Here is a 27,679-nt window from a genome sequence, read left to right as displayed (position 1 = left end):
CCGCAGCGCCTCTTGTTTTGGAGGCTCGCGTGGTTCTGCCCCATTGGCCGCCGTGGGGAGAAGGAGTTGCCGCCGCCGCCGCTGCTCCCGGGTTCCTCCGCCGGCCCCGCCCCCCAGCAGGAGGGGACCACAACTCCCACAAGGCCCTGCGCTCGGAGGGGGGCGTGGCCGGGGCGAAGGGGAAGCCGGGGCGGGGCAGTCTGGGGATGGTGGGGGCGCCCGGCCTCCGGCCCTCACTCGCCTCTGCCGGGAGCCGGGGAGGGTGTCCCCGGGTGACCTCTGACCCTGGAGCCTCCAGCCGCCGGGAGCCGTCCCTTGGGGTCGTCGCCCGGGCCGCCCGGCCGTCCCCGGCCCCGAGGGGCGCGGCCGTCGCGCTGTGGGAAGAGGTCGCATGAGCAGGGGCCCCGGCAGGCCGGCGACGGGGAGGGGGGCGGCCCCGCAGTGCAGTGCTGGTCACCCTGAGCTTCCTCCCTCGAGTCGTCGAGGCCCAGGTGAGCCGAGGGCCGGCGGGGGTGGGGGCGGACGCGGGGCCGGACGCGGGCGCTGGCGGCGAGCGGGCCGCCCGGGGGTGAGGGCAGGGCCAGGCAGACCGCATGGGGCTTGGGGACCGCGCGGGCGGGGTGGCGTGACCCGATCACCGCCGCCGTCCCGGGGGCGCCTGCGAGAATGCGCGCCGTGAGTGCGGGGAGGCGACCTCCTCTTGGAGGATGCGTTATGATGAAGGGCGTCGGTGAGCGGGTTCCCGGATGCTTTCTCCAGCTTTCCGCTTTTTCCTTGAGTGTGAGTGTGCAGGACAGAGTGCGCTGGAGGTCGAGGGGCCAACCACCCCACTGTGGAAAGCCAGAGCCTTTGCCCCGAGAGCCCCGTTCGCTGCTTTCCTGCAGCAGCAGGTGTGGCTGTGCCCGGTTGCCCCTGCTGCGAGGCGGCGGAGCCGCTGGGAGGGCAGGTGTCTTGGTGGCTCGACGGCGAGCGGAGATGCGCATTTGAAGCGGTTTGGTGCTCCCGGCTGAGGATGGCTGAAGCCGTGCGTGCAACCTTGTAAAACATGCTTTTCGGACTTTGTTCACACACTTTCCTCCTGGCGTTATGGTGTGTGCACACAATCCCAGAAAGCACGAGCATTATATTTGTGTGGGTATTTTTTAAATGAATGATTTGGTAAAAATCTAAGGGGCAGACTTCCGGTTGCGTTATTGGTGAGCGTGCTAAAAATGCAGATTCTCTGGCCCCGTTGCCACCTGTTGCTGATTTAGTGGCTCTGGATGGGACCCAGCGATCAGCAATTTAAAACAGGCCTTGTTTGTAAGTAACTGCAATGCAGTTATCCTCTGAACTACCTTGTGAGCCCCGCTTAGAAAACACTGAACTAATGGAAATTGGAAATCTTCTAAAAAGTAAATTTTCCAAATTGTCTTTAGCAAAATTATCTTCTAGCGGTGATAGTTTTGGGGCATACATTTAGATATTTTTCTTAAAGGAGTCTTTCCTCTTTTTTTTTCTTTCTATAGCCTATGTGAATTGTATACTTTGTCATCAATCTGGAAACTTCACTTCAGGTTTTTGTCATCTACTAATTACATGTGTTACTGTTTTATAGTTGCACGTTTACTTTTATTATATCCAATGAATACGTATCATTTTATCATGTCCAAATGAATACATATAGTTCAAAAATTAAGTATTTGTGCATATTCAAAGGAACGTTTTGTGAAACAGTCCTCAAAAGTGGATACATTTGGCTTTTGTTTCCAGTGGTATTTTCTAATACAGTATTGGAGCGTATTATAGGTAGTATTTAATCTCCAATGTGTTTCAGTATATATTATCTCGTTTTATTGGATCTGTCTCCCAGAAGTGGGGCTAGTTTACTGGTAAAAGCAAATATTCATTTCCTCTGGAAGAATTTATTTTCAACCCAGGCTGTAAAAAATTCTTGAAGATACAGTGTCAAGGAGAATAAGCAGCTAATAGGCAAAATCACCAAACACTAGGCACCATGAATTAGGTATTAGAAATATAGACTATGGAAAAAGACCTGCAGTTTCTAGAGCTGAAATTAAAAACTCAATGGGTGGATTAGATAGCTGATTATATCCAGCAGAAGAAAGGATTACTGAATCATGCTACCATGTTATGTCTTTTTCTACTTAATCCTCCAACACTTACCCTTTTCTTATCTTTGTATTTCACTAACAAAATTGGAGTAATCAGCATAATCCTTACATGTTTACCTATTAGCTTTTGAATCCACACGTCATGACTTCCAATGGAATATCATAGATGAACTGTAAACTTTTTTTTTTTTTTTGAACTGTGAACTCTTATCAAAGGTCAATCCCTGCCTCGTCTGCATTAGGTCCCATTCCCTCTTTCAAGCACATGGCTCAACAACTCTTCCCTTTCTCTCCTGGATCATTAGTTTTTCCTTCTCTGATGGACTGTTACTGGCATTCTAAAACATGGTGTTAATTCTAGTTTACAGTTCCCTCTCAACCTGCCCAACTCTCCTGGCTCTGCTCCATTTTTCTGTTCTCTATAAAAAAAAAAACTCATCAAAGGAATTATCCTTACTCCTTCCATGCTGGTTCTCTCTTCAACCCACTCCAGCTCCTCCGAAACTTCTCTTGGCAAGGTCTGTAGTGTCTTTCTTGTTAAAGCCAATAGTGAGTTTTTAAACCTTAGCTTTACCTATAGACAGCAGTTTTTCCCCACAGTTCATCACTTACTCTCCTTGAAATATTTGTAAGAAAGAGCAGTCACTGGATAAAGTATTTTTAAAACCTAGAAAGTTGTCAGTTGGTATTTCTACCCCCCCACTCTCCACAATTACTTAGAATTTGAAGTTTTACAAATAGTAAGCTAGAGAAATGGAATAAAATTCAATAGTTAGTGACAGGATCTTAGTAACTAGGATAGTAAAGCATCTGGAATTCTAGAGCCAAAATTGTTGTGAATGATCCTTTGCTCTTTAAAGATAATATACCTCTGACTCTTTGTGTTGTAGGGAGTTTGGGGACACATTTGCATTTCCAGAGGGAAAAACATGAGAAAGAAACAAAACTGGGAATTTTCTGGTTTCCATTTTCTGATCATCTGTGCATAGATTCCTCCAATGGATCATACAAATGATCTTTAACCACCTGGGTACCCCCCCGCCTTTTTATAAAAATTTTAATCGAGGTAAGTGCAGGTTCCATGCAGTTGTAAGAAATAATACAAAGAAATGCCACCTACACTATATCTAGTTTAACGCACTGGTACCATTTGGCAAACATACAGTGCGGTATTATCACCAGGACATTGACACTGATGCACCCGCTGATCTTACTCAGATCCCTCCTAGTCTCCCTTGCATCTGTACATTTTCTGTCCACTTTTATGTGTGCACCACCGTAGTCAAGATGCCGAACGATTTCATTACCACAAGGATCCTTCCTCTTGCCCTTTTAAAAATGATTTAATTTTTTTTAGAGAGGGATTGGAGAGGGGCAGAGGAGGGAGAGAGAGAATCTCAAGCAGACTGCCCACTGAGCATGTGCCCATTGCGAGTCTCAGTCTCATGACCCTGAGATTGTGACCTGAGCTGAAACCAAGAGTCAAAAGCTCAACTGACTGAGCCACTCAGGCACCTCTCTTCTTGCCCTTTTATAACCACTCTCCCTCCTTTCTACCCTTCTCCCTGACTCCAGTTCCTCTCCCTACTCCAGTCCTTAAGCCCTGGTAACCAACAAACTTTTCTCCATTTGAAAAATGTTGTAGGGGTGCCTCGGTGGCTCAGTGGGTTAAGCCTCTGCCTTTGGTTCAGGTCATGATCTCAGGGTCCTGGTATCGGGGGTCCTGGTAGCAGGGTCCTCCTCCTGCTCAGCGAGGAGCCTGCTTCCTCCTCTCTCTCTCTTTCTCTCTGCCTCTCTGCCTACTTGTTATCTCTGTCAAATAAATAAAATCTTAAAAAAAATGTTGTATAAATGAAATCACATAATAAGTAACATTTTGAGGTTGGCTTTTTTTCACTCAACCTGATTCCCTGAAGATTCATCTGATATGTGGATGTCCGTGAGTCCCATTTTTAAATTTAGCTGAAGAATGTTTTATGGAAATTTTGGATTCTGAACTCATTTTGTAAATATCATTTTCTGTTCTGTTAATGTATACTTTGAGTAGTAGATAAAGCATGTATTTTTAAGTGTGATTATTTGGGACTAAGTCTCATTTTTACTTTGGAAAAATTATTTTAACTATGCTAAGACTTAATTTTCTTATGTGTAAAATGAGGATAATAATAACTATTTCATAGAATATTTAAAGAATAAATGAGATAACATGTAATGTTCTTAGCACTGTGCCTATCACATAAGTGTTCCATAAATGGCAGTAGAAAAATAAGATGGGGTTACTACAGCAGTATTATTATAGTCTGTGACTTTTAGGTTAGTCTTGGAAGAAATGCTTTAGCATTCCTACTACATTTGTATTTTATGTATGTTTGGGGAAGGGAGGAACATTCAATATATTTCTCTAGCCACTAATGCTTAGTTCTTCAGAATAGGTATATCTATTCAATCCTTCTGTTGTTCTTTACCTAATTGGCCATATAAAAAGTAAATGATTGTTTTAATGTTATGTATCTTTTTTTAAAGGACTTTATTTGAGAGAGGAAAGGAATGAATGGGCAAGTGGCAGAGGGAGAGGGAAAAAACAGGCTCCCTATTGAGCAGGGCTCTTGATCCCAGGACCTTAGGATCTCTACTAGAGCTGAAGGCAGAGGCTTAACCGACTTAAAACAACTTAATCGACTTAACCAACTGAGCCACCAAGGCACCCCTTTAATGTTACGTATCTTAACAAAGACTAGTTACCTCAAATGAATAAACTATCTTTTTATACAATAGTACAGATTTGCTAAGGTTGAAATATCTATATTTACATATTTTAAATTTTATATGTATATATTCCCCACCCCCAGGTAACCGGAGTCCTGGATGATTGCCTGTGTGACATCGATAGCATTGATAACTTTAACACCTTCAAAATCTTCCCCAAAATAAAAAAAATTGCAAGAGTGAGACTACTTCCTTTATTACAAGGTAGAGTTATAATTTTTGATTCCTTTAGGAGCAAAATATTTACATAGCTCTCTACAGATGTGACTTTTATGACCCTTTTGAAAACCCATTTTGACTTCTCAGAACACTCTGTGTGTTTTTTTTTTTTTTTTTTTTTTTAAATCACTGGAATATATTAAGTATGTAGTAAAACCTGATTGTCTTTTTGAACACTGAAAACCTGAACCCTCTTCCTGTGTTTGGGAAATCCCTCATCTTTCAGTTTTGGGACAGAGACTACTTCCACAGAAGCTGAAAGTGCCACAGACTTACTTATCTGTCAGCTTTCACTGTAATTTATGCTCCACCATCTAGACCCCTCCCAGGCTCTGTGTTGTGCTGCTGGGCCCTGTTCTGTGTGTTAGTGCTTTTCTCAGTGTAAGTACCACAGCAGCACATGGTTCCTGGGGAGCTCACTGGAAGGGCTGCTGAACCAGGCTGAGGGCACAAGCAGAACAGCCTTTGTAGTAATACTGAGGAACTGATTCTTAAATTGAGCGCTCTGCTCTAGACCTTTACAGAATAACCATTGCTAGTTTAAAGGTAGCAACAATAAGCAATATTCAAAAGCAGTATTTTAAATCGAAGAACAGTATTTTAAAAGCTGCTGTTATGCTTTGTTTTGCTCTTGCTCTCAGTATTCGATTGGGTTTATAATTTCTTTGATACTCATTTTTAGTTTATTTTGAAAATTGAGCATGATTTTCTTTTTTATCCTGATTCTATATAGCTATCTTAGTCTTTAAATATTTCTGAGGATAAAAAAAGAAATTAGAGCAGGAACTAATAGCCATTATTTTTATGTCACCACCACCAAAATTTTGGCACCATTAGTCATTGTCCTTTTTTTTTTTTGAAGGTGACAAAAAATTTTATTATGTCGTGTGCCTAGCAAGAAATGCAATAGCCATTTCCCTTGTTTTTGCAACACTCTATATCAAATTTCTGGAAGAAATTCCTCCCTAATTTCTGGAAAAACACTTACATAGGTTTCTAATTGACCAAAAGAGGGAAAGACACTTTGGTTAACAATCCTATTTACATAAATATAAGGGGGAGTGATTGTTTCTCAACAGAATGTTAGGGTTTACAGGAGGAGGAAAAATGGATGTTGGATAGGCAAACATAACAGTGTTCTAAGAAAACATTCTAATCAGTGTGATGAAATTATTCCATATGTACTGGAAATATCCACTTACTTCCCAAGGGAGGGTAATGCAGTGATCTAGTTAATGCATTTGTCTCCAAGTCAAGGATATTCTGATGATGATTATTCCTTTCTCTAGTTCTGCCAACCTACAAATTAAACAAAAAGGACATTTAACCACCGTCAGTATACTTTTCATACACTAGTGGCAGAAAAAGAAAGCAAAGAGAATAGGTTAATTTTAAACATGTGCAAACATACTTATGATTGAGCAAGGATATCTAGGTGGAAGCCAGTCTACCCCTGTCAACTGCTCAGTTGGCTGCTGAGTTGGTATTTACAGTTTCTTATACTATCTATCCCATTTCTTTATTCACCAAATATTTATTGAATAACAACTTAGCAGTAGGTGTTCTTTTTTTTTTTTTTAAGATTTTATTTATTTATTTGAGAGAGAGACAGTGAGAGAGAACGTGAGAGGCGAGAAGGTAGAGGGAGAAGCAGACTCCCCATGGAGCTGGGAGCCTGATGTGGGACTCGATCCCGGGACTCTAGGACCATGACCTGAGCCGAAGGCAGTTATTCAACCAACTGAACCACCCAGGCGCCCAATAGGCACTCTTTTTTAAAGAGTTTTCCTATTTTTATTATTATTATTTTTTAAAGATTTTGTTTGCATGTCAGAGATAAAGAGAGCACAAGCAGGGGAAGTGGCAGGCAGAGAGGGAGAAGCAGGTTCCCTGCTGAGCAGGGAGCCTGACACAGAGCTTGATCCCAGGACCCTGGGATCATGACCTAAGCTGAAGGCAGATGCTCAGCTGACTGAGCCACCCAGGCAGGTAGGTGCTATTCTAAGTGCTGTGGATACAATAGTGAATAACACAAAGACTCTGACTTCATGAAGCTTTATCCAGATTAGGAGGGCAAACAATAAACAGTGAAATTTAATGTCATATGCTTACTAAGGTTAATGCTATGGAGAAGAATAAAGTAGGAGACAGAATAAATTAATGGGGTGGGAGAAGTTAGGTAGCTTTACTTTTAAAGAAGATGATCAGGAAAGGAAGGTATCTGTGCTGTGGCATTTGAGTAAAGACCTACATAATGTGAAAGCCGTGACAAGATGTGGAGAGAGAACATTCCAGGGAAGGAGAGTAGAGCTACAGGTATAAACATCTTGAGTGCAGGCATAAAGGTTGAGCGTGTTTGAGGAATAAGTTCAGCCTGGCTGGAGCAAGGTGAGTGAGATATGGAGAGTTGGAAAGTAAGAGCCAGATGAGAAAATCTTATGTAAGGATGTTGAATTTTAGTGTAAGTGTAATGAGCTTTTGGGGAGATTTGTACAAAACAGACTCTCAGGGTGTGCAATAGGAAATAGAGAAACCATATAGGTTTTTGCATGAGACCAGATGGAAAGTGGAGTTGGAATAGGGCAGTAGAGTTGGAAGAGGTGAAAAGTAAGCAAACGAAGATCGTACATAAGAGGTAACACCAACAGACTTACCTGATGGGGTGAATGTATGCTGTGAGAGTAGAAGTGAAATCGAAGATGATGTGGAGTTTTTGAGCATATTACAGAAAAAAATATATCCTGACCAAGTTAATCTTATTCTAAGAATGCAGGAACAAGGCTTTTAGGTCCTCAATACAGTTCAACACACATCCCTGATTTTTAAAAAAATTTAATAGGAATGATGGATACTTCCTTAACATGATCATTTTAATCCTAACATTAGCATTGCCACCATCTTGCTTGTTGGGAAATAGTTGAGGAATTCTCACTTAGGTGAGGGACCCAGGGTACCCACTGTTCTTTACTGCTGGAGATATTAATTAGCATACCAAACAAGAGAGAGCAACTAGAGGCATAAACATTTTTGAAGAATAAGTAAAACTATCTCCATTTATAAATGACAAAATAATACTAGAAAACTTAAATAATGAACAAAAATGATAAAAAAATGCATTAAGATAGCAGGCTATAAACTTAATATACAAAATCCCATATCTTCCTAAATGTAAACAATAAGATATAACAAACAAAATCCCCAGTTACACTGAGCAGTCAAGAAGGTCACTGTCCGCCAACCCCATTATTTTCCATGAAGAAACTCTGGATGTTCTTTGTAGCACTTACTACAATTTGTAATTAAACAGGCATTTATAATTTCTATTCCCTCCAGTAGACTCCAGGTGGGTGAAGTACTTTTTTATATATCTTCTTTGCCCTAGACCCTACACAGTGCAGACAGTGGGTGCTCAGTGCACACTGAAGCGAGTGGGCGCTCTGGAGAACCCTAATGGGTAAGGTGCTGACAGACATCAGAGTAAAATGCTGCCCAGGGTCTGCAGGTGAGCAGTGTACTTGGACTTTATTTCTTTTTTGAAGTGTCAGAGGACTAATAACAGTTATTTTTTTTTAATTAATATTACAACTGGGTGTCTGAAAAACTGCAGTTTCAAATTTTGAACCCTATAGATGCCACAGGGTAGGACTTTTTCTTCTTCCCACCACCACATCAGTGGTGTGCAGCACAGGGACACCTAGAGAGTGTTGAAGAACTGTGCCATATGTGTGCTAACGTTTATCCAATCTTTCTCTCAAGGTCAATCTGAAGCGACCATGTCCTTTCTGGGCAGAAGATGGCCATTGTTCAATAAAAGACTGCCATGTGGAGCCCTGTCCAGAGGTAAAATAAATTTAAAAAATAATAGTAAGGAAAACATTGCTTCCTCTTGGGCTCTTAGATAAGCATGAATTTATATTTTAGGCCACTATTAATGGATTTAGACTTGTCCTCAAATTCATATGCTGTCACCTCTCTCTTTTTAACCACATTCTTGAAGGTTTATTTTATACTTGTCACCAAAATGGGTTTGAAGAAGCTCTTGTACCCAGTAGTATTGATTGGTTGTGGAAGTATAGTATGGTTCTAAGCCAGGTGGAAGCCTGGGAAGCCTGTTCTAGGACTGGATCTACAATTGGCTAACTCTTATTTCATGCTTTGTTGAATATGCTTTTTATTTCATAAGAAAAGTGATGTTAGTGGACCTTAACTTTTACATTTAGAGTGGGAATTAGAGTTCTTTGTAAAGCAGAGGAATTTCAGGCTTGGTATGAGGTCTTCACTTGGTGGCTTTGTTACATTAAAAAAAAAGCATCTATACTTATATTTTAGACTTTTGTTTTAGACATATACCATAGTTAATTCTTCTTAAACAATAGTTCATTATAAGCTGTGTTTTCATTTCACTTTTTACTTTTCTTACCTAACCAATTAATCTAGTTTGTTATCCTTAAAAATGGGGAAAAAACCTTAACCAATGTCCTTTTCATACCTACAGAAAAATTGGGAGAATAATACCAACAGTCCTCATTTATTTTTATTCAGATTCTCTGAATTTTTATCACGTTTGCTTTATTACTCTTTGTATGTATTATTTTCTGAACTATTTGGGTGTAAATTACCAACAAGGGGATACAATACTGCTAATTACTTGTGTTTCCTTAAAAACAAGATTATTCTCTTATGTAACTACAATGTAACTAACAAAATCAGGAAATTAACATTTTTATAATACAAATGTCTAATCTATAGACCTTAGTCATATATTGCTGAATGACTTACTAATGTGCTATATAGCTAAAAAAAAAAAGTGTTTTTTATAGTGTACATTCACTTCATGTGTACAAAATGGTGCTTCAGTAGTTCCATATACTATTCAGTGCTGATCAAGATAAGTGCACTCTCAATTCACTTCCCCAGTTTCAGCCATTGCCCCCTCCTTATATCCTCTCTGGTATCCATCTCTTTGTTCTCTATAGAGTTAAGAGTTTCTTGTTTTGGTTTGTCTTTTTTTTTGTTTCTTGTGTTTGTTTTGCTTCTTAAATTCCATGGGTGAGTGAAATAGTGTGGTAATTCTTATTCTCTAACTGGCTTATTTTCCTAAGCATTATACTCTCTAAATCCATCCATGTTTTGCAAATGGCAGGACTTCATTCTTTTTTATGGCTGAGTAATATTCCATTGTATGTGTATACACCACATCTTCTTTATCTGTTCATCTATTGATCGACACTTGGGCTGTTTCCATGGGTTGTCTATTGTAAATAATGTTACTATAAACATAGGAGTGTAGGGTGCCTAGGTGGCTCAGTGGGTTAAGCCTCTGCCTACAGCTCAGGTCATGATCTTAGGGTCCTGAGATTGAGTCCTGCATCAGGCTCTCTGCTTGGCGGGGAGCCTGCTTCCTCCTCTCTCTCTCTCTGCCTGCCTCTCTGCCTACTTGTGATCTCTCTCTGTCAAATAAATAAGATCTTTAGAAAAAAAATAGGAGTGTATATATCCCTTTGAATTAGTGTTTTTGTATTCTTTGGGTAAATACCTAGTAGTATAATTGCTGGATCATAGGGTAGTTCTGTTTTTAATTTTTCAAGGAACCCGTATGTTATCTTCCACAGTTACTGCACCAGTTTGCATTCCCACCAACAGTAAATGAGTGTTACTTTTTCTCTACATCTTCACCAGCACTTGTTTCTTGAGTTTTTGAGTTTAGTCATTCTAACAGATGTTAAGTGATAGTTCAGTTTGTTTTTGATTTGCATTTCCCTGATGATGCATGATGTTGAGCATCTTTTCATGTATCTGTTGGCCATCTAGATATTGTCTTTGGAGAAATGTCTGTTCATATATTCTGCCCATTTTTTAATTGGATTATTTAGGATATTTTTTGGTGTTGAGCTGTATTAAATTCTTTTTTTTTTAAGATTTTATTTATTTATTTGACAGGCAGAGATCCCAAGTAGGCAAAGAGGCAGGCAGAGAGAGAGGAGGAAGCAGGCTCCCTACGAGCAGAGAGCCCAATGTGGGGCTCGATCCCACGATCCTGGGATCATGACCTGAGCTGAAAGCAGAGGCTTTAACACACTGAGCTACCCAGGCACCCTGAGCTATATAAATTCTTTATATAATTTGGGTAATAATCCTTAGTTGGATATGTCATTGCAAATATCTTCTACCAGTTAGTTAGGTTGTCTTTTAGTTTTATTGGTGGTTTCCTTTGCTGGGCAGAAGTTTTTTATTTTAGTGTAATCACAAGTGCTTATTTTGCTTTTGTTTTACTTGCCTCAGGAGACATACCTAGAAAGATCTTGTTATGGTCAACATCAGAGAAATTACTGCCTGTGCTCTGTTCTAGGAATTTTATGGTGTCAGGTCTCACATTTAGGTCCCTAATCCATTTTGAGTTTTTGTGTGCAGTGTAAGAAGTCCCATTTCATTCTTCTGTATGCAGCCATGCAGTTACCCTTTGTTGAAGAGACTTATTCCCATTAAATATTCTTGCCTCCTTTGTCAAAGATTGACAGTAGCATCATGGGTTTATTTCTGTGCTTTGTATGCTGTTCTGTTGACCTAAGTGTCTATTTTTGTGCCAGTACCATACCTTTTTTTTTTTTTTTTTTTTTTTTTTTTTTTTTTTTTAAATTCACTCAAGTTTATTACTTTCAGAAGCAGTGGTATTACAAGGTATTGACAACCAAAACTATGTACTCAAATAAAATGAATGTTAATCAAGTTAACATTCAAAGAATAAAAATAATGTTTCAAAGAGGCACCACTTGTTGTAAGATCTGTTAAAGAAGTCTCTAGCACACTGAAGGCTTATGGTAATAAACCTTGCAGGAGATAGTCTCTTCACACAGAATGATAATTCATCCCTTTTAGAAGTAAATATCATCTCTGTAGTAGTATTGCTGGTAAATGAAAGATACAAGTTCAAAATATGATGGTAACATACAAAAGTGGTCAACAGTTTTGGTCTTTGTCTGAGAGGTAAACTCTGTAGTTCAGCAAAGACTGGCTTTGAGTCTTCAGTACGAAAGGATGACCGTCCATCCATCCAACCGATACCATTCCAGAGGGCAGAATCCTAACCACCAACTTGAAAGGAATATGGCTCAACAAAGAAGAAAACAGTAACCGATTTACCTCAAAGATTAGGAAGCAAAATCAACATCAAAATATTTGAAATCACAATGAATTTAAAAATTTAATGCTTTGAAAATTTCCCCCTGAGCTATGGATGCTTTTTTATATATAGTCTCTAGTAAAAACAGATGCATTCTGTCATTCCAAATTGTACTTATAAATGCTATGAACCTTGGTGCTGAAAATAAGTAAGTTATGTCTCCAACAGCACAAAGTGGTCGCAATTACATGTTCTGTGGAAATCTTTGGTGAAATGCAATCCTGCAGAAGCCTCCTTATTTTGTTTCCTTCCTCCTAATGCTGCTAGAATCTTCAAGTAATTTTTAAGGGAGAAACTACAAGACCATAATGAAGGACCAGCAGACCATCCTGCATAGCTGCATCACCAATTGCACGTCGAATTTCCCTTAGAGTCTGATACTGCTCCAACAAGTGATCACCACAGATGATATCTACCTGACAAGCTGGATCAAGACCCATTTTTCTTCTGAGGAATTTTTCTACATGCCCAATAGTTGCTTCTCCTGAAACTCGGACAAACTTCTTCTCCAAGGGCTTAAAATGTCCCGTGCCTTCATTAGCACCAATGAACTCTAGTAATAAAGACATATCAAGTTCAGGTGGAATACGAAACACGGATTCTAAGACTTTCTTAGATCTTCCTTTGCTTGAAGGGACTGGCTGTGGAACAGCAGGTTTAGGTACTTCTAGACCTCTTTCTTTATAGAAATCATGCATTTGCTTTTTTTCTCTTTCCTCTAGATTGATCACTAATTTGTACACTATGTCTTGTAATTGTCAGTCCAACCTTATGTTATAAAGAGGTTGTGTCTGATGTACTACTATGTTGCATTTTGGACATCTGTTGCTATAGTAAAAATGTCTTACAATGCAGCTTTTACAAAACGTATGAAGACATTCTGTAATGGTAGTTGCATCTATTAAGTAACCTTTGCAAATGGAACACAAGATGTATGGTGTCAGCTCAGAGAGATTAATCAGGCGCTCCTCCTCGTCCTCTGAATCCGGCCGACCCCCCTCTAGCCTCAGCGAGAAGTGGCTCATCTCTTCCTCCTCCTCCTCCTCCTCTTCCTCCAGCTCCTCATCCTCTTCCAACTCGTCGTCCTCGTCCTCGAAGCGGCCCCTCATGCGGCCCAGGCTGCGCTCGGGCTCCAACTCTGGGGGCCGGGAGCCCGAGCAGCCTGGAGCCCCCGCCTCGGGCAAAGGCGGCGGGCCCTCCTCACCCGCTGCGGGTGCCGGGGTGAGAGCAGGCGGGGAGACAGCAGGCGGCGGCCGCATGGCTGCAGCTCCCTCGGCCTTGTCGACGCCCGCGCTCCCTGCGGCCACCGAGACCCTCTCCATGCCGGGGGCAGAGACCGGGGAAGACGAGACCCGGCGGCTGGATAGCGCGGGAGTTCTGCCCAGTACCATACCTTTTTGATTACTACAGATAATATAATTTGAAATCTGCAATAGTGTTCCCTCCAGTTTTGATTTTCTTTTTCAAGATTGCTTTGGCTCTTCAGAGTCTTTTGTGGTTCCATACAAAGTTTAGGATGTCTTTTTTCTAGTTCTATGAAGAATGCTGTTGGTATTTTGATAGGGATTGCATTAAATGTGTAGCTTGCTTTGGGTAGTACAGAAATTTTTACAATATTTGTTCTCGTAATCCATGAGCATGGACTGTCTTTCCATTTCTTTGTGTCATCTTCAGCTTCTTTCATCAATATTTTAAGTTTTCACAATCAGGTCTTTTCACCTCTTTGCTAAATTTATTCATAGCTGGTTTATTATTTTGGGGACTGTTGTAAATGGGATTGTTTTCTTAATCTCTCTTTCCACTGCTTCCTTATTACTGTATCGAAATGCAGCAGATTTTTGTACATTGATTTTATGTCCTGAAACTTTACTAGATTCATTTTTAGATGTAGCAGTTTTTTGGTGGAGTCTTTAGGGTTTTCTACACAAAATATCATGTCCTCCGCAAATAGTGAAATTTTGATCTCTTCCTTAACCAGTTTGGTTGCCTTTTATTCCTTTTTGTTGTCTGATGGCTGTGGCTAAGACATCCAGTACTAAGCTGAATAAAATGGTTAGAGTAGATATCCGTGTCCTTTTTCTTTTTTTTTTTTTTTTATTTAAAGATTTTATTTATTTATTTGTAAGAGAGAGAGAGTGAGAGCGAGCACAGGCAGACAGAGTGGAAGGCAGAGTCAGAGGGAGAAGCAGGCTCCCTGCGGAGCAAGGAGCCCGATGTGGGACTCGATCCCAGGACGCTGGGATCATGACCTGAGCCGAAGGCAGCTGCTTAACCAACTGAGCCACCCAGGCGTCCCCCGTGTCCTTTTTCTGACCTCACGGTAAATGCTCTCAGTTTTCCCCCCATTGAGTATAATGGATTTTCTCTATAAGGCCTTTATTATAGTTGAGGTATGTTTCCTCCAAACCTACTTTGTTGAGGGTTATTGTTGCTGTATTTTATTGGATGCTTTTTCTGTATCTGTTGAAATCTGAAGCTTCTTTTCCTTTCTCTTACTGATATGATGTATCACACTGATTGATTTATAAATATTGAACCACCCTTGCAACCTGGGAGTAAAGGTTGATCAGGGTGAATGATTTTTTTTTTAAAGGATTGTTGGACTTGGTTTGCTAGTATTTTGTAGAGGATTTTTGCATCTATGTTCATCAGAGTTATTGGCCTGTAGTTTTGTTTTTAATTAAAAAAAATCTTAATTTTTTGTAGTTTTTTTAAAGATTTTATGTATTTATTTGACATTTGACAGAGATCATAAGTAGGGAGTGGGGCGGTGTTGGTTGCAGAGAAGCTGGCTCCCTGCTGAGCAGAGAGTGGAAGGCAGGGCTCAATCCCAGGACCAGGGGATCATGACCTGAGCTGAAGGCAGAGGTTTAACCCCCTGAGCCACCCAGGTGCCCCTGTAGTTCTGTTTTTTAATGGGGTCTTCACCTGGCTTCAGTATCAGGATGATACTGGCCTCAGAAAATGAATTTGGAAATTTCCTTCCTCTTCATTTTTTTGAAATATTTTGAGAAGAATAGGTATTAACTTTTCTTGGAATGTTTGATAGATTTTGCCTATGAAGCCATCTGGTCCTGGAGTTTTGTTTGTTGGGAATTTTTTTTTTTTAAGATTTTGTTTATTTATTTGACAGAAAGAGATCACAAGTAGGCAGAGGCAGGCAGAGAGAGAGAGGGAAGCAGGCTCCCCGCTGAGATGAGAGCCCCATGCTGGGCTTGATCCCAGGACCCTGGGATCATGACCTGAGCTGAAGACAGAGGCTTTAACCCACTGAGCCACCTAGACGCCCCATGCTGGGAATTTTTTGATTACTGATTCAATTTCATTGCTGATTATCAGTCTGTTTAAATGTTCTTTCTTCCTGTTACTGTTTTGATAGATCATATGTTTCTAGGAATTTGTCCATTTCCTCTAGGTTGTCCAGGTTTGGAGTATGTAATTTTTCATAATACTCTCCTGTAGTTACTTGTATTTCTGTGGTGTCCATTGTTACTCTCTCTCATTTGCAATTTTGTTTGGGTCCTCTCTCATATACCCCCCCCCTTTTTTTTTAATGAGCCTGGCTAGAGGTTTATCAGTTTTATTTATCTTTTCTAGGAACTAGCTCCTGATTTCATAGATTTCTTCTATTTTGTTTTTAAAAAATTTTCTGTATCATTTATTTGTGCTCTAATCTTTATTATTTCCTTCCTTCTGTTGGTTTTGGGTTTTGTTATTCTTTTTGTAGCTCCTTTATATGTAAATTTAGGTTGTTTGAGATATTTCCTACTTCTGAGGTAGGCTGGTATGATCCTAAACTTCCCTCTTAGAACTGCTTTTGCTCCATCCGCAAGAGTTTGGACCATTGCGTTTTCATTTTCATTTGTTTCCATGTAATTTTTATTTCTTTGAGGTCTTGGATGACTCATTCATTGTTTAGTAGCATGTTATTTAACCTTGATGAATTTGCGCTCTTTTCAGATTTTTTCCTGTGGTTGACTTCCATTTTCATAGTGGTGTGGTCAGAAAAGATGCATGGTATGACTTCCATCTTCTTGAATTTGTTCAGGCTTATTTTATGGGCTAATCTGTGATCTGTTCTGGAAAATGTTCTGTGTGCACTTGTGGAGAATATGTATCTGCTGTCTTAGGATGGAATGCTCTGAAAATATCTTTTAAATCCATCTGATCTAGTGAATGGAGCCATTGTTTCCTTGTTGATTTTCTGTTTGGACAATCTGTCCATTGATGTAAGAGGGGTGTTATAGTCTCCTATTATTATTGCATTCCTATCGATTAGGTTTTTTTTTTTTTTTTAATGTTGTTAACTGTGTGTTTGGGTGCTCCCATGTTGGGTGCATAAATATTTATAATTGTGTATCTTCTTGTTGGAGTCTCCCCTTCATCATCATATAGTGTTCTTCTTTATCTCCTGTTACAGTCTTTGTTTTAAAGTCTGTTTTGTTTGATTTAAGTATTACTACTCCAGCTTTCTTTTGACATCCATTTGGATGACGAATCTTTCTTCATCCTCTTACTTTCAGTCGGCAGTTGTTTTTACATCAGAGATGAGTCTCTTGTAGGCAGCCTTATAGATGGCTCTTGTTTTTTTATCCACTCTGTGTAATTCAAAGACAGCCCATATCTTTGGATTGAAGTGTCTAGACCATTTACATTCAAAGTAGTTATTGGTAGATATAAATTTATTACCAAGTTGTTACTTGCTTTGTGATTGTTTTGTAGTTATTCTCTGATCTCTCTTGCTCTTTTTGTGGTGTTTTGGCTTTCCTTAGTGATATACTTGGATTCCTTTCTCTTTATCCATTGCATATCTATTGCTGGCTTTTTTTTCTTTATTTCTTTCAGTGTAACAGAATTCATTGTTTATGCACCACACCCAGTGATCCATGCAATATGTACCCTCTATAATGCCCACCACCTGACTCTCCCGACCTCCCCCCGCTTCAAAACCCTCCGATTGTTTTTCATAGTCCATAGTCTCTCATGGTTCATCTCCCCTTCCAATTTCCCTCAAGTCCTGTCTCCTCTCCATCTCCCCATGTCCTCCATATTATTTGTTATTGCTGGTTTTTGATTTGTGGTTACCATTAGGTTTGTATATAACATCGTTTGCATATAGCAGTCTGTGCTAAGTTGATGGTCATTTAAGTTTAAACCCATTCTTTATTCCTTTCTGCTTAACATTTTGGACATATGGTGTCATATTTTATATCCTTTGTGAATCTCTTGACTGATATTTACAGATATACTTATTTTTACTGCTTTTATGTGTCCTACTTTTCCTACTCTTACTTACAGTTTTTTCTTTACATTCAAAGAGTCCCCTTTAATGTATGGTTGGGGTAGTAGTCATAAACTCCGTTAGTTTTTGTTTGTCTGGGAAACCCATTATCTTTCCTTCTATTCTGAATGATAGGCTTGCTGGATAGAGTATCCTTGGCTGCAGATTTTTCTTTTCAGCACTTGAAATCTATCATGCCACTCTCTTCTAGCCTACAAATCTTCTGGTAAAAAAATCAGCTGATAGCTCTATGGGGATTCCCCTTGTATATAACGGTTTTCTTTTCTCTTGCTGCTTTAAATTTTTTTTTTCTTTATCACTACTTTTTGCCATTTTAACTACTATGTGTCTTGGTGTGGATCACCTTGGGTTGATTTTGTTGGGGGATCTCTGCCTCCTGGATCTCAGTATCTGTTTCCTTCCCCAGATTCAGGAAGTTTTAGCTATTATTTCTTCAAATTAAATTTCTGTTCTCTTCTTTTTCTACTTCTTCCAGGATCCCTGTAATTTGAATGTTATTACACTTAATGGAGTCACTGAGTTCCCTAAGTCTATTCTCATTTTGTATAACTTTTTTTTCTCTCACATGCTCGGCTTGATTACTTTCCTTTACTCTGTCTTCCAGGTTGTTGATTCATTTGCCTGTTTCCTCTAACCTACTATTTATTCCATTTAGTGTATTTTTATTTTCATTTATTGTGTTCTTCATCTCTGATGAACATGTTCCCTTTTATTTCTGTGTTAAGGGTCTCACTGATGTTCTTCATTCTTTTTTTTTTAATTTTTTTTTTATTTATTTATTTGACAGACAGAGATTACAAGTAGGTAGAGAGGGAGTCAGAGAGAGGAGGAAGCAGGCTCCCCACTGAGCAGAGAGCCCGATGCGGGGCTCGATCCCAGGACCCTGGGATCATGACCTGAGCCGAAGGCAGAGGCTTTAACCCACTGAGCCACCCAGGCGCCCCATGTTCTCCATTCTTTTCTCAATCCCAGTGAGTATGTTTATGATCATTACTTAAAATTTTCTATCAGCCATACTACTTATATCCATTTCACTTTGATCTGTTGCTGTGGTTTTGTCCTGTTCTTTCATTTGGGACATATTCCTTATCTCATTTTGTCTGATTCTCTGTGTCTGTTTCTGTGTGTTAGCAAAATCAGCTCTGTGTCCTCCTCTTGAAGTTCACAATCTTATGAACAAGATGTCCTGTAGTGCCCTGTGGTAGAGTTGTCCCCTATTCTCCCAGACCTGGCACATCAGGGACTGTCTCCTGTGTGTGTTGCATATGCTCTGCTCTTGTGTCCTGGCCAGCTTTTCCTTTAGTCCAGTTGTCTAAGAGGCTCTCTTAGCTTGTTGTGAGCTGTGTTTGGTCCCCCGCTGGAGTGCTGCACATTTTAACAAGGTGTGTGCTGGTCTGTTTGTGAGAGATCTGTTGCCTGCCCTGATGGATGGAGGGCTGTGTGGGTGGGGTACCAGTTACAACAGGCTGTGTCTTGAGCTTCTGCAAGGTCCACAGCTGCCCACACTGAGGCCCTACAAAACGTGTGGGTCAGAATAAGCTGCACTGATGATGTTTACACTGGTCTTCCATGGGAAGGGATCCAAAACCAGAACTGACACAAATGTGTCGAAAAGGGGACCTTACTAGGTGTGGGTGGGTGGAGCTCAGTGTAGCAAATTTAGCTAGAAAGCCTTGCATAGTGCTGGTTCCCACAGGTGCCTATGTGTTTATGCTGTGAGTGGGGATGTGGAGGTGAGGGAAATGGTGCCTGCCTCCTTTGTTCCTGGAGGGGTCTCCCTGTGATCCCTGCCTTTCAAGACATGCTCTGAGATTAGTAAGTCTCCCTCCCATATGCCCTAGTTGTTTTTCAAATTGCTGCTTCTATGTTGTAGCTACCTGGGCTGTTTGTCCTATCCCCCCCCCACCCCCCCTGTCTGTTTTAAGGGCAGGAACTCTGCTTCCTAATGCCTTTCAGCTCTCCCAGAGTGGAGGTGCTGATTTTTAAAAAATCCAAGCTTCAACTCCCACTGGTTGTAGGAACTCCTGAAATTTGGAGCCTCTGGCTTTCAAAACCAAAAGTTATGGGGATTGGTCTTCCCCATGTATGTGGGATAGTCTGTTTCTCACCCTTCCCTGTACCTCCAGTTCTTGACTGCAGACGGCCAAAGCCTGTTTCGTTCCCCACTATATCTCTACCCTTCCTACGCAATTTGATGTGGCCTCTTCTCTGCCTTTAGTTGCAGAGTTTGTTCTGCCAGTCTTTGGGTTGTTTTCTAGATTATTTGTGAGAAGTTTTTGTTTTCTAGTTGTATCCATAGGATAAGGTGAGCCTAGGGTCCTCCTACCCCATCATCTTCCCAGCCTCAATACCAGCTGGTTTATTTAATTCTTGATTTAGTTATTAGTTTTACATTTTTCATTACTTCTAATAATTCTCTTCTGTGATTGTTATGTGTCATTCGTAACAATCATCTGTGATGCCTACCCCAGTATGTCTAAAAGGTTTATTGTTAAGATTTGTATAAGTCAAGTTATTGTATTTAGCATCAAACCTTTAGAAAAGCTGCTAAAGGTTTTGATTTTAGCATATTATACTATACTAGTCAGAGGACACACTGTAGCCAGCAGTTACTTTTGGTTAGTATTCCTTCTACATTTTAAATTCAGGTTCGTGGCTATTAGATTTGACTTAAGTTTTATAGTCTTCTCTCTTCTGCCTTCTGTTTGTTAGATGTACTAGAAAATGCTAAAATAATAAAGTGCTAGCAACAAGTAATGTTTTAATCTATTAATCTTTTTATTGATTAGGGAAATATCTCTAATCATTATTTATATTCTTCCACCTGGCAGGAAGATATTTATTCTGAATATTTGCTTAAATTTACCTAAGCTAAAATTTACCATGACACATGAAAAGATTTTAGTAGGTATTTTGCTATACCATAGATTCCGATGCTGGAAATCAGTCCCCTAGATTGATTAGAGGATCAACCTGTGATTTTCTGCTTTCAGATACGATATTTTGTTTAAAATTGTGTCTGATGAACCAGTTATAATGATTTCTAGGTTTGTTTATTAAAGCCTGAAACTAATTACTGGCTTTGTAGAAAAGAAAGCTGGAGACATAGGGATTTTCTATTAGTAAACCCTGATTACCTAGATTGGTAAACCAAGGTGAATCCTGTGCACCAAGGAACTGATTCTGTCAGTATTAATCCCAAACTGCCTTCACTTTAGATGTCAGCTTAGAGCAGAAATTAAGATTGAGCATAAAATTTTTCAAAGAACTTTGAAAAATTTTAAAGCATCTTTTTCTGTGGTAGGAAAGTTTATGGAATAGTGATTTTTGTCAGTTTTTTTTTAACCTAAAAATTATGTGAACTATTCCATACTGCATTACACTTTAAATTATATCTGATTTGGGGGTGCCTGGTTGGCTCAGTGGGTTAAGCCTCTGCCTTCGGATCAGGTCATGAATTTAGGGTCTGGGGATGGAGCCCCACATCGGGCTTTCTGCTCAGCGGGGAGCTTTCTTCTCCCTCTCTCTCTCTCTGCCTGCCTCTCTCCTTGTGATCTCTCTCTCTCTTTGGCAAATAAATAAATAAAATCTTTAAAAAGATTTTAGCTGATTGTGACACTGTTATTTTGTATATGTCGATCAGTTTGCTAAATTATGATTTACAAGTCCATAAATTGTTTTTTATTAGATAGTATGAAAACAGTTTGAATGAATGTTCATTTTTTTCATCATAGAATAAAATAGTCTCTGTATTTGAGCAGTGGCATTACTAATTTGTGAAGAAATCTCAAGAAAAAATGAAGATAACTTCCTAAATTTTTCTTATTCTTTTAAGAGCAAAATTCCAGTCGGAATTAAAGCTGGGAGTTCTAATAAGGTGAGTCACTTTTCTTCCTTGAATATTTTTTGCTTTACATTGTGAAACTTACCAATTCCTGCTTGATAGAAGAGAACTGTTCTGGAATTAGTTGGCAGTGGGAACATTTTGCTCCATAGTCTCACCTTTCTAATTCTTGCCACAGGCAGAGAACTTGAATATTTTACAGTTAAATTATATAGATTCTTCTGAGATACATCAATTCTGTCTTCTGTAGAAGAACTATAGTAGCATAATATAACTATAGTATCAGATGCCCTGTGCAACAGGTGTTTTATCATGCATGTATTTTTAGTCTTGAGTTCCAACTAGTCAACCTGTCATCTTCAGGATTATATTGTATAGGGTACACAGTTATCAAGGTATTTGAGGCATAGTACTTTTAAATGGCATTAAAATTTTTTTTATTTTAAAAATATTTTTTCAGTTATTTTTTATTCTTCATTATGCTTTTGGAAATTTTGTCTCTGTTGATATATGTAGCTTTGTTAATTTTAATAGTTGTGTAGTACTCCATTGTATGAGTATCTCATTGGTTAGCTCTTCCTCTGCTAATGGGCATTTCAATTGTTTGGAGTTTTTTGCTGTTATGAACAGTGTTGTATCAGCATTTTCATCCTTTGTCTCATTGTGTACACATGTAAGAGTAGACAGGTAGATCTTTAGGTAGATATTTAGAAGTAAGGTTGCTGGGCCATTGATTATGCCTATCTTAGCATGATGAGATAGTACCAAATACTTTCTAAAGTGGTTGTACTTTATTATTATTATTTTTTTTTTTAGTGTTGCTCTGGATATGGTTTAAGTTGTAAGACTGTTGGTTCAAGGGTTTATTCATTTTTATAGCTCTAGATAAATATTGTCAAATTACTTTCCCAAGAGGGTTTTCTTATTTTACATGATCACCAGCATACCAGTGGTAATTGTTTTTAATGTCTTCTTTCGTTGGTAGGAATTTGTGACTCATTTTGATTTCCATTTCTTACATATGTAAGAGGTTTTGATAATAGGATGTATCTGTGTCATCACTGACAGATTGCCAGTGGAACTTGAAATAGAGAGAAAGCTAATAGTTATTACTAAACTTACTATGTACTTCCTTTTAGTACTCAAAAGTGGCAAACGATACCAAAGAATTAGAAGACTGTGAGCAAGCTAATAAACTGGGAGCAATTAACAGCACGCTAAGGCAAGTTTAAAAAATATTCTCTTATTTAGTATATTTATATCAGAAATATTCTGTTTTTCTTGTGATTTTGATGAAACAGTAAAGTTTCAAGTCATTCTCTTTTTTTTTTCAAGTCATTCTTATGAAGTTATTGTTCATCCTAAATTTCATGATTGCTTTGCTTCCTCCTCTTAGTGGATTTCAAAAACATATCAATTTTTTAAATTTAATTTTTTAAATTTAAATTTCAAAAATATATCATCAATAGTGACTTTATCAAAATGTAAAAATACAGAAGATTGTTCTGCTAACAGGACTTATGGATCCATTCTTCCTGGTTATTATAGGAAAAGGAACTTGAACTTCTAAGTCTTTTGTAAATAGTAATTTAGTCTGTGTGTTACATTCTGAACAGTTAAAGTTTTGATTACCATGACTAGTAAGTTTCATAGATTTTTTTTCCCTATTGACTTTTCCTTATTTTCTCTAAGTAAAACCTGCTTGTGAAGGCCAACATGATTTGTGAGTGGTCTCAGATTATGCACTATGAAATGACTGAACATATCTATAATTGAGAGTAGGGAATGGATTATTACTAATCTTTTAATTTCCTATTTGCTTAGGTTGGCATTTGTGTACTATAATTGTTAGACTTAATAAAGTTATCAGTCATTATTTATTAAAATCTTAATATAGAAAACTAGAGAAGATAATATAACATAATAAGATAATAAAATAAATTCATTTTATTTATTTATTTATTTATTTAGTGACTAGATATTAACTTTTTCTACTATGTTTTTAAAAAGAGAGAAATGTAGATAAATTTGAAATCCCCTATGCCCTATTTCCCAATTCTGTTCTCTTTCCTTCTTAGAGGTAACTACTATCATGAATCCATCTATGGTTTTGTTTTTATTATATATATAAAATGATGGTTATTTTACATATGATTTTATTTTTCCTTATATAAAATAATACTGAATTTAACATCAAATTTATTTTTACACTGTACATATTGCGTTCTAGATATATGTTAAAACATGGGAGATTTCTCATTATTTCAGCTGATGAATGGTTTTTATCAGATGACTATTACTTATTTTACTTATCTGTTCCTCTACTGATAGACATTTGAATTATTCACATTTCTTACTTCTACAAATTATGTGACCTTGAGTGCCTTGTAAATTTTTTTGGCATACAGTAGGAAATTTGGCATGCACTAGTGAGATTGCTGAACCTTATGATGACCCCGTGTACCTGTTCTTGATATTGCCTGAGGGCTTTCCATAGTGTTTGTATGGCTGTGAACTGGCATTGGTCTCCGCATCCTTGCCAAAAATTAATAATGCTTGCAGATGAAATAGCATCTCATTTTTGTTTAATTTGTATTTTGTTGATTACTAGTAAGTTTGAGCATTTTTAATCTGTTTATTGCATATTAGTGTTTCTTAATGAATGCCTACAATATATGTCAAGCACTGTTCTAGAGTAGTATTAAGCATATAGTGGTGGACATGACAAATTCTTTTTCTCATGAAGCTTAATCCTCTTTGGAGATCTGCAGTAAAAAAGTAAAATACATAAGAAGTAAGTAAAGTGGTGATGAGTGTCTGGGAGAAAGATAAAGCAGAGAAGGATGACAGAGGGCTAGGGGTGTTGTGGATGGGGATGGGGAAGTGGCACTGTTTTAGATTGGGTGGGTGGTGAGAGAAAGGCACAGTAATAATGGGACATTTGAACAAAGTGCCCATAAAGGCACAAGTCGTAAGTCATAATATGGCTGCCTGAGAGAGAAGTATTCTAGGCATGTATAATTGTTAGTAAAAAGGACCTGTGACAGGAGTGTGCCTAGATGATTTGAAGCCTCCCAAGAAGGCCAGTGTGGCTGGAGTACAGTGGTCAAGGGCAAAATAGTAGAAGACTGAGTCAGAAGATGTTAGGGATGGGGGCAGGGGTCGGGTGGGGTGGGGTGGAGGGCTTGAAGACAGCTACGAATGCTGCTTTTTAAAACTGAGTGGAATGAAAAGTCGCTGGAGGACTGGAGTGAATGCTTTGAGGCAGCCGGGTGCTATGTTATGTGGTTATTGTACTAATCCAGGTAAGACAGAATTATGATAGCTGTAGAAATGATGAGAAGTGGTCAGATTCTGGACAGATTTTGAAGAGCGAGCTGACAGGATTTGCTGAAGGATTTGATGTGGGGTATGGAAAAAGATAGGAGCTATAAATGACTACAGGATTGGGAAGTAGAGGGCTCTGCTCCAGCAGCGGCCTAGAGAGCAACAGCGAGCACATCGCTCAGCTTTCCCACTTGTTGCCACCTTCTGTGGAGCCTCCACCTCCTCTGCTACGCCCCCGGCTTCCTCCTTTCCAGGCTGCGGTTAACCCATACGCCCACTGGGCTGCACAGTGGCAACCCCAGCATCATGATGAGTGATGATAAACCAGGTGATCACCTAAACTTATTCTGTATACCTCAATCATTATGCTGAGGATTTGGAAAAGGTGTTTATTCCTCATGGAATTATGGACAGGACCGAGCAGCTTAGTCAAGATGTGATGAAGACATCTGTCTTCATCGTAGACCATCACATCATAGACCTCTGTCTGCTCGAGGGAGGCTATAAATTCTTTGCTGACCTGCAGGGTGGTATCAAAGCACTGAACAGAAATTGTGATGGATCCATTCCTATTACTGTAGATTTCATCAGACTGAAGAGCTATTGTAATGACCAGTCAACAGGGCACATCAAAGTAAATGATGGAGATGATCTCTCAACTTTTTTTTTTTAAGATTTTATTTATTTATTTGTTAGAGAAAGAGAGAGAGAGAGAGAGAGAGAGAAAACAAGCAAGTAGAGTGGCTGGCAGAGGCAGAGAGAGAAACAGGCTCCTGGCTGAGCAAGGAACCCAACACAGGACTCGATCCCAGGATCCTGGGATCATGACCTGAGCCAAAGACAGTGGTTAACTGACTGAGCCACCCAGGCGTCCTGATCTCTCAACTTTGACTGGAAAGAATGTCTTGATTATTGAGGATAAACTGACACTGGCAAAAACAATGCAAACCTTGCTTTCATTGGTCAAGGAGCATAATCCAAAGATCATCGAGGTCGGAAGCTTGCTGGTGAAAAGGACCCCTTGATGTTTTAGTTATAAATCAGACTTTGTTAGATTTGAAATCCAGACAAGTTTATTGTAGGATATGCCCTTGACTATAATGACTTCTTCAGGGATTTGAATCATGTTTGTGTCATTAGTGAAACTGGAAAAGGAAAGTACAAAGCCTAAGATGAGAGTTCATGTTGAGTTTGGAAGCATCTGGAGTCCCATTGAAGTTATCAGTAGAATGTTCTAGGTCTGTGGCCATCTGCTTAGTAGAGCTTTATTGCATGTATCCTCTCAGAATTTTATCCACTTTGTAATTTAGAAAGATCCGTTGCTGCATTCCTGAAGTCTTTATTCACAGTATGAGCCTATAGACTGTTCCTCTTTGTGTGGAGTATTGTTTGACTTGTGAATGAATAATAATCTCTTAAAACACACCACTGTTGAATGAAAATATTGAAATTGTATCTGTAAGAAACATTTAAAGAGAAGATATATTAGTTTTTTAATTGTTATTTTTATTTTATATATTCAAGAAAGAACAGAAGTGATTGAATATTGTTAACTCTATACCACTGTGTGTTTAGAAGAGTAAGGAGCAGTGAGTTTTTGTATCAGAGACAGCATCTACAGTATTGTTCTGTTGGGTAAACCATATGTCTTGGAATTATTTTACTGTCTTAGTAGAATTAACTGTTTTCTCGGGTTTAGTCAGATGATTTCCAGGGAATCTGTGTCAACAGTTCATTTTAAATACAAATCAATAAATTCCAAAAAACGTTAAAAGAAAAAAGATTTGGAACTAGAAAACTAGGAGTTGCCGTTGACTGAACTGGGGATCCTTGCAGGAGGAACAAGGTTGATGGAAAATTATAGTTCAGTCTTGGACTTGCTACATTTGAACTGCCTATGAGACATCAGTTGGAGATGTCGAGCAGGTAGTTAGATCCACAAGTCTCAATTTCAGGGGGGAGATAAAATGTGGGAGTCATGTGTGAATATATGTCATTTTAAAACCATATGACATTATCCAGGAAAGAATATAACTAGAGAAGTTACCCAGGGATTGGGACTTAAGTCACTATAGAATTTTAAGGTAAAGTGCCTTTTAATATTCTTTGCTGTTGTTTCTCCATGGAGAAACAACATGGGGTTGGCATGGGGTGTGGAGGTGGGATAGTATGTACTTTTAAAATATTATAATTTGGGGGCACCTGAGTGGCTCAGTGGGTTAAGCCTCTGCCTTCACCTCAGGTCATGATCTCAGGTCCTGGGATCGAGCCCTGCTTTGGGCTCTCTGCTCAGCAGGGAGCCTGCTGCCCCCTTTCTCTCTGCCAGCCTCTCTGCCTACTTGTGATCTCTCTCTCTCTGTCAAATGAATTAAAAAATCTATATTAGGGAGGAGTCAAGATGGCGGAGAAGTAGCAAGCTGAGACTGCTTCAGCTAGCCGGAGATCAGCTAGATAGCTTATCTAAAGATTGCAAACACCTGAAAATCCATCGGCAGATCGAAGAGAAGAAGAACAGCAATTCTGGAAACAGAAAATCAACCACTTTCTGAAAGGTAGGACCGGCGGAGAAGTGAATCCAAAGCGACGGGAAGATAGACCCCGGGGGGAGGGGCCGGCTCCCGGCAAGCGGCGGAGCAACCGCGCACAAAATCAGGACTTTTAAAAGTCTGTTCCGCTGAGGGACATCGCTCCAGAGGCTAAACCGGGGCGAAGCCCACGCGGGGTCAGCGTGGCCTCAGGTCCCGCAGGGTCACAGAAGGACCGGGGGTGTCTGAGTGTCGCAGAGCTTGCGGGTATTGGAATGGGAAAGCCGGCTACAGAGACAGAGCTGACAGTAAGCTCACAGCTCCGTGTTACCTTGAACCAGTCGCAGGCTCGGTGAGCTCGGAGCGCGGCCGGAGGTCAGGCAGACGGGAGTAACTGGGCGC

The 27,679-nt window shown here is 39.5% G+C and overlaps 2 protein-coding genes and 1 pseudogene across 10 annotated transcripts in view; 2 read left to right on the top strand and 1 right to left on the bottom strand.

Moving 5' to 3' along the window:
* Nucleotides 1-368: 368 nt before the first annotated feature.
* LOC123394248 (ERO1-like protein beta) overlaps nt 369-27,679 on the top strand; it is a 57,890-nt gene continuing 30,579 nt past the window's right edge. Inside the window, exons 1-6 of one of the 9 annotated variants that reach the window (XR_006608984.1) lie at nt 3,075-3,180; nt 4,964-5,084; nt 8,482-8,601; nt 8,856-8,939; nt 21,417-21,458; nt 22,565-22,647. The gene's annotated coding sequence lies outside the window, so the exon portion shown is untranslated. Of the gene's footprint in view, nt 387-458; nt 492-3,074; nt 3,181-4,963; nt 5,085-8,481; nt 8,602-8,855; nt 8,940-21,315; nt 21,459-22,564; nt 22,648-27,679 lie in introns of those variants that run through there. The other 8 variants (XR_006608987.1, XR_006608985.1, XR_006608988.1 and 5 more) reach the window with 8 other exon arrangements.
* LOC123394247 (polycomb group RING finger protein 6-like) lies at nt 12,367-13,658 on the bottom strand. The gene is made up of 2 exons (XM_045088003.1): nt 12,696-13,658; nt 12,367-12,608 (listed from the first exon to the last, which is right to left on the bottom strand). The coding sequence occupies exon 1, from the start codon at nt 13,599-13,601 to the stop codon at nt 13,038-13,040; it is 564 nt and encodes a 187-aa protein (XP_044943938.1). The 5' UTR covers nt 13,602-13,658; the 3' UTR covers nt 12,367-12,608; nt 12,696-13,037.
* LOC123394246 lies at nt 24,358-26,988 on the top strand (annotated as a pseudogene).

Source organism: Mustela putorius, unplaced genomic scaffold (genome assembly GCF_011764305.1).
Source record: "Mustela putorius furo isolate JIRA1106 unplaced genomic scaffold, ASM1176430v1.1 tig00002084_pilon_pilon_pilon, whole genome shotgun sequence".
NCBI classification, from domain to species: Eukaryota; Metazoa; Chordata; class Mammalia; order Carnivora; family Mustelidae; genus Mustela; species Mustela putorius.
This window is presented reverse-complemented; position numbering and strand designations above follow the sequence as displayed.